This window comes from Leptinotarsa decemlineata, unplaced genomic scaffold (assembly GCF_025532065.1).
Source record: "Leptinotarsa decemlineata unplaced genomic scaffold, Ldec_3_MD MMD2_tig00026354_RagTag_RagTag, whole genome shotgun sequence".
Lineage (NCBI taxonomy): Eukaryota > Metazoa > Arthropoda > Insecta > Coleoptera > Chrysomelidae > Leptinotarsa > Leptinotarsa decemlineata.
This window is the reverse complement of record NW_027412702.1, coordinates 6,147,268-6,165,089: the sequence shown is the minus strand read 5'-3', so window position 1 is coordinate 6,165,089 and position 17,822 is coordinate 6,147,268. Positions and strand designations below refer to the sequence as shown.

Sequence of the window (17,822 nt, the reverse complement as noted above, 5' to 3'; positions counted from 1 at the left end):
AATTTCGTTAATAACTACCGGTTATAGTTTTATAAATAAACCTGATAGTGCTACAAACAAACGCCAAATTGTTTAATTTTTTGTCATTGATTTATTATTGCTCATGACTTTGTTGATATCAACAAAAATATGTTCAATGAACTATCACTGGTGTGAATCAAATCAATTTTCAACTAACGCCAGCCAGTAAATCTAGAGACAGATCTGAATATCGTTGTGTAAAATCAAATCTTGGTAAAGTCTCAATTGCGCGGCATTCAATACTTGTTTTTCACATCTAAAGATCCTCCGGTTCCAAGGTCGAAAAGTTTCCGCGGACAGCGTATAAAATATAAAACCACAAAACTATTAGACTCAAATCCGTTTCGATTTCTGCATTAGGAGATTATCAGTTGACAATTAGATATTAGTCCACAGTAACACCGCGGAAGTTTGCCAAGGATACCTCTTAAGTGCGTGCGTTGATAAAGTATATACTAAAAATGGTGAGTCGATATGAAAATATATATATGTTGTTGATATTTTTCCAGAAAACAGAACTGTAGGTCGTCATATTCATATTTTAACTTGTGGTTGTAGACCCAAATTTTATATAGGTCAAACGGGGAATACTTTTTTCATAGGAATTAAAAACCATGAAAGTATAGACCAATCGAATATGTTCAAACCATGTTTTGGTATAGGGGTATCAGTTCATTTATAACTTTCTTATGTATCGCATGGGAAAAGTTTGAAATTAATTTTTTAATACTTAGAAATCAATGAATCAATAGATTCTGAACATCTACCCAATGTCCAGGTAGAACTCAATTGGAAATTATAAGTTTTTGAGTAAGATCTGAATGAAAAAACCTGGTAGTTTCAATTATCTACTCCTCTTAGGAGTATCAGTTTGATTGGTAGAACTGTAACAACTTCTAGCGCAAAATGATTCTGTAGAAAACACTTTTTCTTTACCCGAACAAAAAACCCTTTCTCGTTAGCATCATCAGATGATACAAAGTGATGATATATCATATCCTGATGACGCACACTTGGTTAAAGAAACGCACATCGAGAGACAGTGTCTTTGTTCTGACATAGGAAAAGTGTTTCCTTTAGAATTATCTGTAATTGAATAATGATTATGAAAGTCATAATTATATTCATTGAGAAGCACTATGTAATAAATACGTTTGAAGAAATTATTGTATTATGAAACACATGGTGTTCTCGAATACAAGAAAAAAAAGAAATTTTTCAAAATTTTGTGGGTTTTACTTTCAATAAAAACTCATTTTATTAGAAGAAATGTGAAATGAGAGACCTGTTTTCCAGTTTTTCAATGCTTTATGTTAATTTCTGTCAAATTAATTAAACAATTATTCATTTTTTTTATATCATTGCAGTAGCAATGACTAGAACAAACTCGAAAGCTTTTGCGTCTGCTCTAGAAAAGGATAAAAAAAAATATGTCTTCCTTCAATGTTCTAGCTGAAATGACGACAAAAATACTTTCAGTCCACTTTCCAAAGAGACCATAGCTGTAATTGTATAAATTACAATTTTATAAAACCCATTTATGAAGTATTTTAAAAATATGTTTCTTTTTTTAAGTTAATGATTGTCTTTTTCACAAAAAGTAAGTGAAAATGAGATTTCTGTGTGACACTGAGACAATTGGCACTTTTGTGAAAATTGATTTGCATATAACCTCTCATTTTGCATTATATTCAACAAACATCTGAATTGAACAATAAAGAGAAAAAAATTGCTGAAGTTAGAGTCGTTACTTCAATTTTTAATGACTTCTTTATCAAGTTCTTCAAAAATATGATTTTCAAATACCTAACTCAAAAGTATATATAGCCCAAAAATCCCTTAAATATTAATTCAAGTACCTACTTTATATCTCATTTCGTTTTGTGAACCAGAATTAATGAATTTATTGTTAACAAGAATGAAAAATTTATTATTCTTCGGGCATTGATGATGTGTCTACTTTTATTCTCAAAAAGGTCTTATCATGTATAATAAAGCCCCTTACTTATTTGATAAATTTTTTACTCACTTCAAAATCCGAAAAAGTATGCCAATTTGTAACGTATGCTAAGGATAACGTCAATTCTCCTGAAAATTACAGATCTGTTACAATTCCATGTAGTTTTCAAAAATATTTAAATATGCTTATTTGGATTGATCCATGAAATTTATTGCTAAACGGCATCTTTCAGAGGAATAAGTCGACATTCCAACCGGTTTGAAACACGAATCGTAATATTTCACACCAGACAGAAAACTTTTCAGCAAAAAATTTACATATGCGAGACTCCAAACTCTCCTAGTTGTATTGGACATAGGACATATAATCAACTTCCCGAATATGTTAAAGAAACAAAGACATCATTTCATTAAAAAATAAATTTAGTTATTTTCTATTGGAAAAATATGTTTCCTCAATAGATGAGTATTTTGAAGAAAAGTTTCAATATTAATTTGTTCTTGGTGAATGTATTTTCATGTACTTTTTTGGGAAACTTTTGTTTTGCATGTACTTTATTTCCTTTCATTTTATTTCTGACTGACTACTTCTATAGCTATCATGTCAAAGGGAAAATTATTATTATCATTAAATTCATGCAAGATATCTTGGAGAAGTCATTATTGAAGATTTTTCTCGTTAATCCAGCAGAATATTATTCAATATCCATCATGGTATTGGCCGGGAAAGTACTTGTTTTTGGCAAGCATTCACCAGAACCTAACCTGTAGAAAATATTAATTTCCTCGAAATGTTTTGAAATTTCTATTTCAAGTTCAGTTATTCTGTTCACCCCCGTAAATATCGACGCAGTTTATTACATGATTTCCTCAACCCGCAGAATTGGGCTAAAACGAATATCTGACCCACTGAATATTCTATATGAACGCGTTTATCAAATAGTTCAAGTTAATTTGGACATGAAAACATATTTTGTTTGTTAAAATTAGCGGGAACTTTCACGAGAAAATTGTTCGCAAATTTCCACCTAAAGTCATTTTATGTGTGTCGGAAACTGAAAGTATATCCTGTTAGATATAAAACCGCTAACTCGGTTGGTGAAATGCGCGTCGAAAAGAGTATTGCAATTTTGATATTTGGAAAAAGTGCTTATTTAAAGCCAGACGCAACTACGGATAGACATGATGGCTAAAACAAGACATAATGTCTTTCATAATTAGGGGTGTCTTTCATAATTTGCGGTAAACTATAGTTCAACTAATTTACCAAATTCTCTCAACTGGGGAAAAGTCCAAAAGATATTGAATGATTCGAAGGAGAGAGTAATATAAATCATGAAATTATGAAACAACAAAAATTAATTGGCGCTCCAGGGCGACTTCATTGATTCCAGTGACGCATTTGCTTTTTCAGCTGCACCCGGAAAACCTGCAGCACCACATCATGTGAAGATTTTGATCTACCAATGTCCTCTCTTTCATAAAACAAAATGTAGGGTGTCTCCAGAGGCTCCAATAAATTCAAAACACTTCGTGACACTACTTTCGTCAAACTCAAACCAGTCCGTTTCGTCTTTGACCAATGCCTAATAATGACCAGATTCAACACCAGAACCACAGTGAACAATGACTGCATGAACATTATTATAGTGGTCTGCTAGATTGAAGTGTTCATCTACTTCGAACTTTCGTAAGAGTTTGGTGCATCCGTAAGAGGTTGAGTTATGTTTGAAGATCATCAACTGTCATTATTAGGTTGACTGATGCCTCAGTTATACTTGTTTTCTTATAATAGTCAATTGTTTTGGCGCATGTTTGGCAATACAGTTGATCATCACCCGTTAAAATTTCCATTTTCGGATAATTTGATAATAAGCTTTGCACGGACTGGTTATCAGTCATATTAGGCTAGTTGAAGTTCCAGAAAATCACATTTACTACAAAGTGAACAAGTGAGGATTTCTCCAGCAAAAGATCTACAAACAGAAGACTAGATAGACTGTACGGAATCATATAATCCAGAGCGGTAAGGAGTATTGATTCTGTTATTTTTTTGCTCACGAAGAGTATTCAACAAGAACCCCAAGAATTAGGAGCAATCCTTTTGTCCTAACGAGTATCTTGTGGACTTCAAAGACTTCAGGAAATCAGTTGGTGGGAAAGATGATACATTCTATCGAAACTGCAACTGCATGAACAATTGTTTGAGTTTGATGAATAAGTAGGAAACATTCTCGTTCTCGTTCATCGTTAAAACCTTGTTCTTGAAATTGTTCGTCATTAACAACACTTGTAAAACGCTATTCATGTAGCATGTGTTTCCTAAATTATCCAATCCAATTTTCTTCCCAAGATTTTCAGGACAACTGTCTACTGATTTGTAAGGAAGAACATGTTTCGCAGAATCTGTATCAGAATCATTTTTCAAGCTACAATCGATCGTTCCAAGAGATGAAGGGTTTCGTAGAGGTCTCGATTCGGTTCTTGTTTCATGAAGCTCTTTCACTGAAAGGTAACCAGAACCACAAGAATTGCAGCTCATATCTGGGGAGCAAGAATGACTTGAGTCCATTGACTGCACTGAAAAAGAGGAAGGAAGGTGGGTCAATCACTTGCGAATTAACCTTGATAGGGGACTGATAAATATCCACATATCTCGGTTTGTTTCGAAGAGATTTCAGTTACATACAGAAATGAGAACAATGCATAATTTCATCAAAATTATGTGAAGGAGGAATAGTTCCAAGGACCGAAGCAGCCTTATCACCAAAAGTTTCAACTGCTACTAGATGGGACAGATAGTTGTTACCAAGATTATGGTATTTTTTTCGTTGCTGCTGCAGTTCCAGCAAACTTCAAACTTTCGGCTAGATTGGAAGCCGCAACCGTGTCAACGCAAGTGAAATCCCATATCACAGATTTACCGTATTTCTATGGTATGAGAGACATACCATCTGTGCGTTTACCATTAATTTTTGTTGTTTCATAATTTCATGACTTGTATTACTTTCTTCTTTGAATCAACACTTAATAAATAGTATCGGTATGAAAGATATTGAATATCCTTTCTTAGATGAAATTGGAGAAATTGCTGAAGCCTTTTTTGTAGAGAAAGAGACGTTGCAAGTTTGCTGTAATAAATAAATCTAATTAAGAGTTTATGTTGAAGGATATAATCTGACTCTCAAAATTATTTGTATTATAGGAAAGTTTCCGATTCATTATTGAAAGTGGTTTTAGGAATACATCCCCTTTACGTTACTGACATTCGATGGGTAGTTCTGAATGAACCAAGTTTAATATTCTGTTTGAGTTGTATATTCCTACTACGCCACGCATTGGTCATGTATCATGTATAAATCTGAAAACCCACCATGTTGAGTTTATACTCATGACCACAAAGTGAGAGTGCTTCAAGAGGAACGGAGGAAAGGCAAATTTAACGGAATAATTTGGCAGATTCTAAAATTGTATATTAGTTTCTGTGGAACTGAACGTATGTGTTGAATAATACAACATATTAGTTGTTCAAACGTAGTTACATTGTGGTAGCACCAATGAAATAAAAGTATGTACCAACTTATGGAAAATGTTATTTTTGCAGTTCAAATGAAAAGTGATTAATTCATTAGAGATGCCAATAAGTCTGAGACGTTGCAAAATCACTGCCAGATGTTCCAAATTCTACTCATCAAGTGAAGCTATCAATAATTTCTCTATGAATTTTTAGATGAATATTATAGAAAAAATGCCACTAGTCTCCACACATTTCTGAATTGTTGAATGGAACGAATGAGCATTTCTCCAAGGCACTCCCTAACAGATTTTTCCGAGAGGTACCTCCAGATTAATGACTCGATTGTGAAGGGAAACACAATCTTGTTGCGCACATTCATGTAGCTGCAGCAAATATCAAATTTTCCGCAATTATTTTAATGTTGGATTAGTCATTAGTCATACAAAAAATTGGTGATCAGACGGTGGAAGTTAAACCGTAATGGATATAGAAACTTGATTTTTCTATTGAATTATTGTACTTCATACAATCAAATGAAATACGGAGTTTTACGAAATAAAATACGTAAGAAAATTTTTTATGGCAAACGGTTTCATTGAAAAATATACGATACTGACCATATTGAAAAACAATAAAATTATTAGGAGTGAAAACTAGGTAAATATGTGAATACTACTCCTAACGATTTTGTATCTAATCAATAGCATAGATTGCTGAGGAGAGTGGTGTGATGACTGCTACGTAGGTCCTTCCGAATTATTTTTTTGTTTCAGTACATATGATTTTTTTTTCACTTATTTTATTTTTGTTTGTTTTAGTTTCATTATTATTCACCATGTTGTGATAGAGATTATAACGTTCGAACCCCAGAGGTCTAATAGAGGGACAAGGTATTACATACAATAAGATGTGCTTAAGTCATGAAGGGAAAAAGCTAACGACATATAATTTCATCCACTTTAATTCCACATCGTTTACAGCACGTTTCAACCTTTTACCTTAACTTGGGTGGTGTATCGCTTGCAACGATATTTGTATTTTTAATCACCCTAACGCCACACAGTCCTCGCCACGATACAAAATCTTGACTTTGGTGGGATATCCATGCTTGTATTCCGATTCGGAGTTGAGAATGTTCTTTGTATAGATCATACTGGATTTGCATATTTTTCATAGTGAACTACTTTAGTATTTGTCAAACCCTGTTACTTGATACCCATATTGAGAAATTTTCTGACCGCGGCCATCTTGTGTTTGCATCTTTTCCAAAGTGTACTACAATTCTACTAGTCAAGCCCTGTCATTTGTTACCCATATTGAGGAAGTTGTGAAAAAATATGTAATCCGCCATTTTGTAGCTGCGGCCATCTTGTATTTACAAAGATACATAATTTGTTAAATTGTATTGTCATCAAAACTGAATGTGTGTACCAAATATCAGATCAAACAGTCAACAGGAAGGGGGTCAAACCTCAATTACCAAATTTGAAGCAAACAAACAGGGCAATCTAAATAAAACTATTTAAAAATATTCAATATTCACCTACAAGCTACAACTAACTAACTTACTCAATCGGACAAATTTATATTTTCAAGGTGAATGTGAAATGCCATTAAATTCAATTTGGTGATGTAAATATACGAGAACAAATATTGATTGTCTTTTTTGACCCACCCGGTTATCAAACAAATTAACTAATATTTTCCTTTGTTGAAAGTTTGTGAATAATTAATAAATTCTTGATGATGTTTGCGTCAATTTGCATAAATAAGCACTTATCATTTTAGTGATTTGTAGGAAAGATTTTCAGAAGCAAATTTAAAAGAACTGAAAACAACAAACTCAACTCAGTCTTTTACCGTATCTAAAATAATTATTAAACCAAAGCAATTTTTTATAATACACAATGCAAAATTCAAACTTTGCTTGCGAATATATAGTAATACATTTATCATTATCACTAAAATTTGTTAAATCCCTCGTCGAAGTTTGTTTCTCAACATTGGATGTTCAAAAACGCCTAGTTATATAACCCGAATATGTTTTTTCAGGTTCAAGAGACAGAGACTGACTGCTATCAAAAATGCAGTATTCGAAGTCCGTGTGAACATCATTTGCAAATTATTAAAAGCGAACTTGGTGAAAATGATGAAAGATTCAGAATTACTGAAAATATTTTGTTCCATTGGATGGATTGCCAGCCTCATTTTCCCAAAAACTACGGTAAGTATGTGTTATTCTTATTGGTGAGTTTTGGTGGACACAACTCCACCAATAGCCAGTACCAGCACAGAACCATGAATGTAGTTTCCATAGTGAAACTGTCATACGATTTAAAAAACTATGGAGAAATGCATGATTTTGTTATTCATTGACAATATCACCAGTTTCATTAAAATCATATAATGTTTCGAATGAAGACAAATAAAAATTTGGTACCATAAATTGTTGTGTATTACATTCGTATCACATCGATAACTTCTTCATTGTTACAAATAACTATTATATTATTTGTAACAATGAAAATGATTATGAGATTTTGCAATTGATATTAGTTTCAAAACACCACAAAGGAATACAAAGAACTAACTAACACGTATTCAAAAAATACACTTCAATGCAAGATTTCCACTTGAAAGTTCACAAAACCACTATACATGTTTCGCTATACAATAGCATCTTCGGGCATCACAATACGGGCATTGTGACAATACGATAATAATATGATACATACAACGATACTCCAATTGAAAAAACAGTATATTATTGAAAATGATTTTTAGATATGTATGGCCACCAAGAACTGTCAAAATTCTCTTTATAATTATTTAAAATGCATTGATGACATTATCAATAAATGATCATTCCGGTGGAGATAAGACAAGATGTTATAAACAAATCGAAACGATATATTTTTAGAAAAGATTAGTTTTAAAAAAATCATTTATTTCGTTTTCTAATTGAGTAACGGTTCATTTTATTGGCTTTATACTAATAGAGAATGATTTTAAATTGTATATTATAATGTATTATATTCATGAAATACTATGTACCTTCTTGTCACTGATTTATCAAACGAGATGAGTGTAGAAAAAATATTATTCAAAAAAGGTTTAGAGTAATTCGACGTGTCTGCTCTTTAGGACCGTATTAATAAATCCTCTCATTTCTTCTGTATGTCGTTCTTGTGGGTTGATAGTATGGGATATCTCCAAAAAGCATACTAATTCAGAGTCACTAACTCATATCGTTTTTATTTTTTCTTCTACAATGCACAGACTCAAAACTTTAGCTTTCACCATTCAAGCCAAATGAACAAATTTCAAAATATAAATTCAACCTTCAAAGGGATTAACTTTTATGCTCCAATAAAGCTAGCTTTTATCAAACCAAGCATCAGTTATTAATAGTCTCAATTGGGACTGAACTAGTTGTTAATTCTGTCTGTGAAAATGGAATGTTCGTTATTTCTGGGAAAGAACTGAAGGTGCAATTAGCAATTGTAGAATATTCCGTCTTTGATCCCTTGCTGCTGTATTATGAATCAAGCGAAGAAAGAGGGAATTTTCATCAGTTGAATAAGCCCTGAAAAATAAGTAACTGTTAGAGAAATATTTAACAATTTGTCTCCGATCTGGAATTCTCCAGACAGGCCTTTGAGGTGATGAAATTGCGCAAGGAGGGTCGCCTGAAAGCATTTACATCGGACCGGAACCTGTCATTAGCATCGCCAAAGAAATATTGAATAACTGAATCAGCTTCGTTGAGAAGCTGAACTTATTTGGTTGACTTTGAATAGGCACGAGCTACAATAAACCCTCATGCGTTTTAGTGGATGGTCGAATAGACCCACTCACTTGGAACCTACCTTTACCTAACCTAGCTCTTTCATTGATGGATTCTTCGATAAGAATAGAATTTATTTCAGAAACATGAAAACATGTTCTCGGAACACATGACACCAAAATACAAGTTCAACACACACTTAATAATAATCGTCTTTATTTTTTCCCAGCTGTAGTTACACTAATATTCAAATAAATTACAGAGATAATGTTATTATCTACCGAGGCTTTGGCTAAATATTGGTGGCACTCTAATACTAGTCGTTACCTGAGGTAACACGTTGCCTGTTCAAGGCTAATAGGGCTTGTCTGCTATCAGTGCAGATTGTTATGTTTTTGCCAGAAATTCCTTTCCTGGTTATTTCTTTTGTGGCGATTGAGATACCACCCAGTTCTGTTTGAACCCCGCTGGTATTTTTTCCCATTCCCCACTTAATCCTGAGGCTTAGTGATCTGGAGTACACTCCACATCTTGAGCCGTCTGTATATATGCATATTGCATTTGTAGCATCTGACTCAGTGTTTCGTTTTATTTGTATTTTGTAGGGTTTATTAAACACAAACCTGGGTTCAATTGCATCCCTAGTTGCCTGCAGCAGAGGTTGCCCAGTAAGCGCTGCGAATAAAGACGATGATGGGAAAGCTCCCCTGTTGATTTTTGCTTTAGGTGAAATAATGAACGAAATCGACCATATAAACAAGAATCTCGTAGAAATCGGAACCATATGAGGTCCAAATTTATCATAAAGAAGTACAAATATTCAACTGATTGAATAAAAAAGTATAGAAAACTATGCCTAATATAATGCCTGAGAAAAATTGCTGTCGATTACTGATATTTTTGAATTACTTTGTTGTATTTATGAGGTCTGTTTCAAAAAAAAATTCCAATGCTGCTCTTCCTCATTTAGCATACTTGAAATTTTTTTTTCAGATAAATCTGTAGTTCGTAATTTTTTACGTGGGAGCAAACACAACATGGACAGGGCGAAGCAAAAGTTGGAGTATCATTTCAAGGCCAAATCGTATTTTCCTGAAATATTCAGTCGTAGGCAAGTGTCGAAAGATCTTATTGATACTCTCAATGCAGTGTAAGTATTTCACTGAAATTTTTTATTAATATAGGTTATACTAACAAAGTAAAAAACCCATAACATAATGCACTATCCCAAAGTTCCCAATGAAGAAATTGCTGGATCCAATTGTTCCTATCAAGGTAAATTTTCAGTATAGAGATGTACAAGTAAAAACTGGTTTAAAAGTTTCATTTGTGCTATACAATAGCGTGTCTATATATCAGCGGCGGTTCGTCAGAGGAGGCAAGGGATACTTTGCCTCCCCATAAAATATGAGGCTATTCATCGCAATAAATTGAAAGATATTGACAAATAATTATGATTATTTTTTTCTAAAAATACTTGGGTATCATTACTTTACCATTAATTTTTAATATAAATACATAATGTGCCCGAAAAAACACTATCACTCACTACGTAGTACGTACCACACTGTATCCTGCATCAACAAACCTCAAATGCACCGCCCACGAACGAATAACGAAGAAACCATCAACCCAAAACAATGAATGCCATACGTTGATACGTTGCAAGGGAGCCAAGCCTCCGACCGCTTTAAAAACACAAACTCCGCGAGACCGATCTAGCCAGCGACATACGTCCCGATTTGTAATTTTAGTTGCAGAAATTATAGCGTTAGAGGAGGCTAGCCTCCAGTTGGTCTTCGTTAGTGTACGACTGCGTTTGTTTTTGATTTAATTATTTGGACGGAACTGGAAAATATTTCGGTATATCGTTTTAGTGTTTATTCAATTCACCTTTCAAAATGCGGGACTCTCACAGACTATATTGAACTTGAGTGACCGCCGATTAATAATAATTTGCGGCTGCCTTGTGAATTCACTTAAACAAACCAGATTTAACCTTCCTTCCTACCCCATCCTTCCTTTCCTTTCCTTTCCTGGCAAGACACGACTCTCACCTCCCCGTTGGTTCTTGATGGACAATAAAATTTACTTTTAGACTTGTTTTTATGAGCATAATTAAGTACTTGTGCTTATAAAATATTTGTAGCAATTTTTAACAAAACTCTTATATTAGAAGAGAAAAGTATTATTTATTGACTGACAAGAGTTCATTTATATTAAATAACTGAAAGACAACCCTTTTTCCTTGTTTTTGTTTTTTTATTGGTCAGTTTTATAAGTATAATTTTAGGCAATACACAATTTTTGTTTGCATTCATACAAATATTACGTATTTTGCTTTAAATAGATGCTGTACCCCAAAAAAGTTTCTCCAATGCACGAGCCGTAACTTCTATATATATATAGTGAAAATCTCACAATAATTTTTTTTTAATACGTTATGGATTTTCATCATGTATCGGCCGATTCCATCACATATTTTTCATTTGTGTTTCGTTTTTCTTTTCAGAAAAATGACTCCTCTCCCTAAGTTAACAAAAGATGGCAGCAGAGTATTCATTCTTAAAATTTCAGAAACAGACAGCGACAAAATTGATTTTAATCTGATTCCGAAAGCATACTTCATGATATGTAAGTAAAAAATATACTGCTCTGGTTGAGCTACTGTAGGTAAGTAGAGAGTGAAATGAAAAACTGGAACCTCTGGTATAGAATAAATCAAACATTTTCATCATTAGTTCGACTACTAATGACGTCAACTTGCTTGATAAAGCGTGCTTTGAGAAAAGAGTTACCTTTCTGGCAATAGCATCTAGGTTGTATATTAAACTTGATATTCACCATTAGAATCTCGTAAAAGGTAAGAGATAGAGAGTGAATTTTGTGGCAATTTTGGCTTTTTGTTCCAAATACGTCAGCTTTTAGATGATTTTTCGATTGATTTATTCTGCTTCTATGTGAAATTCATTTTGTAACGATATGTACTCACAATTGTATTCTTTCAAATACGGCTCAAAAACAGAAATTATGCTAATATGCTGAATTTGATGAAACATAAAAACTACTTTCAGAATTCCATTTTATCTTTTCTAATTTGTTTCGAAACCGGTGAAAATTGTTTGTATACTTTGTGAAATATTTCTAATCTCGAAAACACGCAACTTTCAGTAACTCTCTATCTCTTACAGAATTATCCGATGGTCCTAATTTAACTAATATCAGTAACATTAATGAAAACATCATGAACCAGAGCTAGAATGTACTTTCGGGTATGTGGTATGTTTAGTGAGTTCCGATTTTCTGCATTGATGACATAATACATGAATTCCTCACTTTTGAAATTTCGTTATCCGGCAAAACGGTCGACTGAAAAACGTATAATTCTGCAGATATTGAAAAAAGCCCTGATTTTCTTTCATACTACAAATGATGAACAGTTGCAGTATATAGTGTGAAAGCCATATGGAATAAATTCATTATTTCGGTTACTGTACATATTTAAAAAAAAAAACAAAACACGTCAAATGTAAATTATAATTTGACATTCTTCAACGTAAAAATGCCACCCCTACCTTCAACCCCCTTCAAATCACAGGTACAACCCCCAATTTTTTAAATAGGAAGTATAGGTTTGTGATATATCGTCTGAAAGGTCTTTTCATTCTTTATTCAAAAACGTTATCGCTTTGGAATTTATTGCAATAATCAAGGTAAAATAAATTTAAATTATTTGGTTACCGAAATTCGATAAAATACACTCAAAAACTGAAATGTAATGCAAAACGTAATTGAATGTAGAATACGAAAAATAAATATGGATGTTAACGAAGTAGATGTTCAAAATGTTCACCGCGAACGTCTTGGCAACATCCTAATCTCAAATAAAACTGTCTTCTAACATGCTTTAACATATCAGGCGTGACCGACCTAATAGCAAGCGTTATTCGTTCTTTCAAGTCATTCAAATCTGAAGGTTCACTTTTGTACACTTTGCTCTTTACTTCCCCCCAAAAAGAAATCTAATGATGAAAGATCAGGTGATCGCGCTGGCCATTCAATCGATCCTCGCCTCCCTATCCACCGATTAGGAAATGTTGTATCGATGTATTGCCGGACATTAACTTGGTAATGTGGTGGTGCTCCATCCTGCTGAAATCATATCGTATTCACTGGAACTTGAGGGGTTTCCTGGATCAGGATATAAATCTGCTAAACTTGGAATGAAATCATTTTGATTGAATTGAATTGAATCGCAATTCAAGTTTCTCTCAATGAAAAAGGGACCAATTATATGGTTTTCTTTAATCCCTGCCCAAACATTAACCTTTTGAGGGTATTGCGTTTGTTCTTTTCTCATCCAGTGAGGATTTTCCGTTGGCCAGTAGCAGCATTTTTGCCGATTAGCATGACCGTTAAGAGACAAAGTACACTCATCAGAAAACATAACGGCTTCTAATTAAATGATATTGTTATCAAACATGTCCATCATTTGCTCACAAAAATTAGTTTTTTTTATCAAAATCGTCTTCCAGGAGCTCTTAAGTAGGTATCATTTTATAGGGATGCGTTTTATTTTCTTTTAATATGTTTACTATCGATGTATTGCCGACTTTGAAAGTAGTGGATGCCTGTCTACTCGATGTATGTGGGTTTTCCTGGAGCTCGTGCATCACATCTAATTTGAGTTCAACACTTATTGCATTGCCAGATTCTTTTTTATCTGCCCCACATGACCAAGCTCGCGAAACTGCTTCTCTATTTTGCTTGTTGTTCCTTGAGATATGGGCGGTTAATTAGAAAATTTCTCATGAAATAGGCGAGCTACTTCCTGTTGTGTTCGGGTTTTATTTCCGTAACTAAGCATTTGTAAAACTGAGAATACTGACAACTAATATATTGTAACATACAAAACAAGTTGACAACGCGTTAATTATTTAGTTTTTCAAAGGATACCATCTAAAAAGAACATTGCTATGGTTTTTGTTTTTGCTTACTTTCGCATCATCAATACCTCAACATGAAATAAGTTTTGAGTATATTGCAATAAGTTTTGAGTCTATTTTATCGAATTTCGGTAACCACATGATTTTAATTTATTTTATCTTAATTGTTGCAATAAACTTGAAAGCGATAACAATTGTGAATGAAGACTGGAGAGACCTTTCAAACGATATATCATAACTTATGATGCAATGTTTGGCACCTTTGGTGTAGTATTAAAACTTTCTCCTTGAAGATGATCACGTGTTGATCGAAACACGTGTCGAGGTGTTAAAAATAACGATTTGGTGTTGGGAAATGAAAACTGGGGGTTGTACCTGTCATTCGACGGGGCTGAAGATAGGGGTAGCATCTTTCCGTTGATGTAAAATTATAATTCAAATTTGACTTATTTCGGGATTTTGTTAAAATATGTACCGTAACCGAAATGATGAATTTATTCCATTTGGCTTTTACACACTGTATAATATATGCCTGTCTACTCGATGTATGTGGGTTTTCCTCAAACTCATGCATCACATCTAATGTGTCACCAAGTGTTCTGGCATTGAATTTAGTGGAGCCACTGGAGACACCCTACATTTTGTTTCATGAAAGAAAGGATATTGGCAGATCAAGATCTTCAGATGATGTGGTGCTGCAGGTTTTTCCGGGTTTTCCTGCAGCTGAAAAAACAAATGCGCCACTGGAATCAATTCAATGTTTTTAAAGTATATGCACATATATATGGACTTGGATATTTCTCAGACTGCATGCATTACTTCGCTTTTACCAGGTTGTTTTTGACTTGTTGCTAGAATTCAATAGCGAGTCTACTAGTAGTTTAGTATATAGTTCAACAAACAAGAGAGTTTTTATTTTGCATACGTGGTTTATTAGCAATAAAACGCGCTGAGGCTTTTAAATTATTATCACATGATTCCGAACAAATACAAGTAGGTATTGTAGAGCTGTTCACGTGATTGTATATGAATCACTTTCTTCAACTACTCTTTAGAGCCACGGTAGTCCACATAGAGCAGTCATTTCATCAATCTCAGATGATTTCAGGGTTAGACCCTCAAAACGTACTGCGTTTCTCCGGTACTTAGAAGAAATGGTCGGAAAAGCAAATATAAACGCTCTGATTAATAATGATGAAAATGATGGTAACATAATATAATAGAAAAATATGTGCATGTCAAATTTTAAAAATAATGTGATAAAAAATTATTTTGATTTTTTTCAGATGATGTTCTTCTGAGGAATCCAAATCCAGCTGCAAAGGAAGTGGCAGTATTTGATTGTGAAGGAACAAATGCAGCTCACCTTATGAAACTACTGGGAATGCTGAAAACAATGATCCCTTTGTTGAGACAGGCATACGCTATGCGACTCAAAGAGCTGCATTTTATAAATGCTCATAGTGGAATTGAAAAATGTATTAGTATCGTTAAACCTATTCTACACCCGAAAGTGAAAAATAGTGTAAGTTTTCATGAAATAACATGAATTCGCCAAACCTATACTTGGTCGCCTCCTTTTCAAGTAATGTGCTAGTCTCGATCAAAGTTGTACATGAAAAAGCAACCATTAGGAGATGCCTGCATAATGATAAAAAATTCTGGACTACAATACAAGATGGAAGTTTTCATTCTCTGTAATACAATTATGAAAGATTGGATTTGAGATATGCACTAATAGGTAGCATGAAGGACTCCGATAGCATAGATGGTAAACAGGAAGCTGGATTTGGATCCCAGTCGACTTACATTTTTTTCCACTATATCATAATTATATTACAGGCGATAAAACTTTTGTATTTGTGTTCGGAATTATTTTCAGTCAAACCTGGAATTATTTTCAGTCAAACAACGAAAACTAAATGCAGGTACTTCTAGTGTAAAGAATCTATATATCCTTGAAGATTGTTCAGTACTAAATAATTGAATAATAATCCATGTACTGCTCAATTTGGGGATTATTTGTCTTGAGATTTAACAGAACAATTCACTGCATACCTACTGTTCCTTCATAGGTTTACAAAAAAGTCCGAGATGGAATATGTCTATCTTTGAACGATAAATACCCATTTTAATGTTTGAAATAATGCTCACATATGGAAGGTGTTCTGTCAAATATGATACTAATCATCATCAAATAAATATGATACTTGCATTGAACATTGGATGCACATTTTAATTTCCCTTTACATCATACAATTGAAATTAATTTCTTAGATGTCGAAAAATTTAAATTATCGCGTGGGAAAATAACCTGAAGCTGTTTGACTAATTGGCAAGCCACTGCAAGAAAGGCCGTAATTTCGATTTTTTGTAGTGTTTTCTTTAGATATGTACCTGCTTCAAAATCATTATTGGTAGCTGTGAACATACTTTTGAGTGAAGTTCATAAAAAAGGTAATTTTAGTATTAGTTACTATTACTGCTCTCGATGAGGCATTATGAGACTGGAGGTAGTTGCAATTGAAGGATGAACGTCCACTCCCTATATCTTCAAAAGCAGCCCTTCAGGTAGAAACCGAATTGCTTTTTGGATGGAAGATAGAGGGATACCACACCACATAACTTTCTTGATGGTTCTTCAATGATCTGGGATTGTCCCATATGTTCCAGGCTATATCCAAACATTCTAGAATGTTTCATGACGTTCTGAAATGCTTTTAAAAACTAAAGAATGTTCTGGACTATTCTAGACATATCTAAATGGTGAACATTCAAACCCAAATGTTTTCAAAGCAAGCCCTTCAGGTAAATACGGGAACCTTCTTCACGGACGGGGGCTAGATAGCTACCACACTATATAACTCCATTGAACATACTACAATGATCCGGGATTTCCCCAAAAGTTCCAGACTATTCCCGAACATTCCAACAACTATTATGGAATTTTCTAAAGGGCTGAACTTCCAGTCTCTATATCTTAAAAAGCACACTCTTCAGTAAAAACGGGAACGTTTTCCATGGGAAAGCTGATGTAACAAACAGAAAAAATTAGGCATAAATGTTTGCATCTGGCAATTTTTTACAACTCATACATCATTTGGAATTCATGAACTATAGCAATATTGAAAAATTAAATATTTTTCTGAGATATCAATATTTTTTCAGATCATTTTTCATCAGGATTCGAAGAGCTTGCTAGATCATTTTGGTAGAAATATCATCCCAATCAATTATGGAGGCAAGGCAAAATATTTAAATGAATTGACAGAAGACTGGATAACAATTCTCAAAGAAAATGAACCTTGGTTTAAGGATCAAGAAAGTGCAAAAATTTGTGAATCTGTGATAATGAAACCGCAAAAAGTTTCCTTCAAAGAACACGTGGGTTTGGAAGGTAGTTTTAGGAAATTAGAGATTGATTGAGGAAATGTTAAAAATTATGTAGGAAGTATGAAATACTTCAAGAGTTGTGTTGCATATGTATTTATATTTTTTATTTAAAATGTTGAATTCAATTTTCTTTGTTTCATTTCTCTACGGTTTTTGATTATAAGGCCCTACAGAAATTGAATTATTATCGTACGACAAA

General features: G+C 33.5%; 1 protein-coding gene across 1 annotated transcript; it reads left to right on the top strand.

Moving 5' to 3' along the window:
• Window positions 1-316: 316 nt before the first annotated feature.
• LOC111502137 (alpha-tocopherol transfer protein) lies at window positions 317-17,748 on the top strand. Its single transcript, XM_074184186.1, has 6 exons — window positions 317-485; window positions 7,550-7,721; window positions 10,278-10,434; window positions 11,797-11,918; window positions 15,517-15,755; window positions 17,399-17,748. The coding sequence occupies exons 1-6, from the start codon at window positions 483-485 to the stop codon at window positions 17,654-17,656; spliced, it is 951 nt and encodes a 316-aa protein (XP_074040287.1). The 5' UTR covers window positions 317-482; the 3' UTR covers window positions 17,657-17,748.
• The last annotated feature ends 74 nt before the right edge of the window (window positions 17,749-17,822 follow it).

Bases quoted from the DNA above. Each gene is read 5' to 3' on its own strand.
- LOC111502137 (XM_074184186.1), top strand. The intron at 7,722-10,277 runs GTAAGTATGTGT...TTTTTTTTTCAG, and splicing joins TCATTTTCCCAAAAACTACG to ATAAATCTGTAGTTCGTAAT. The intron at 11,919-15,516 runs GTAAGTAAAAAA...GATTTTTTTCAG, and splicing joins GAAAGCATACTTCATGATAT to ATGATGTTCTTCTGAGGAAT.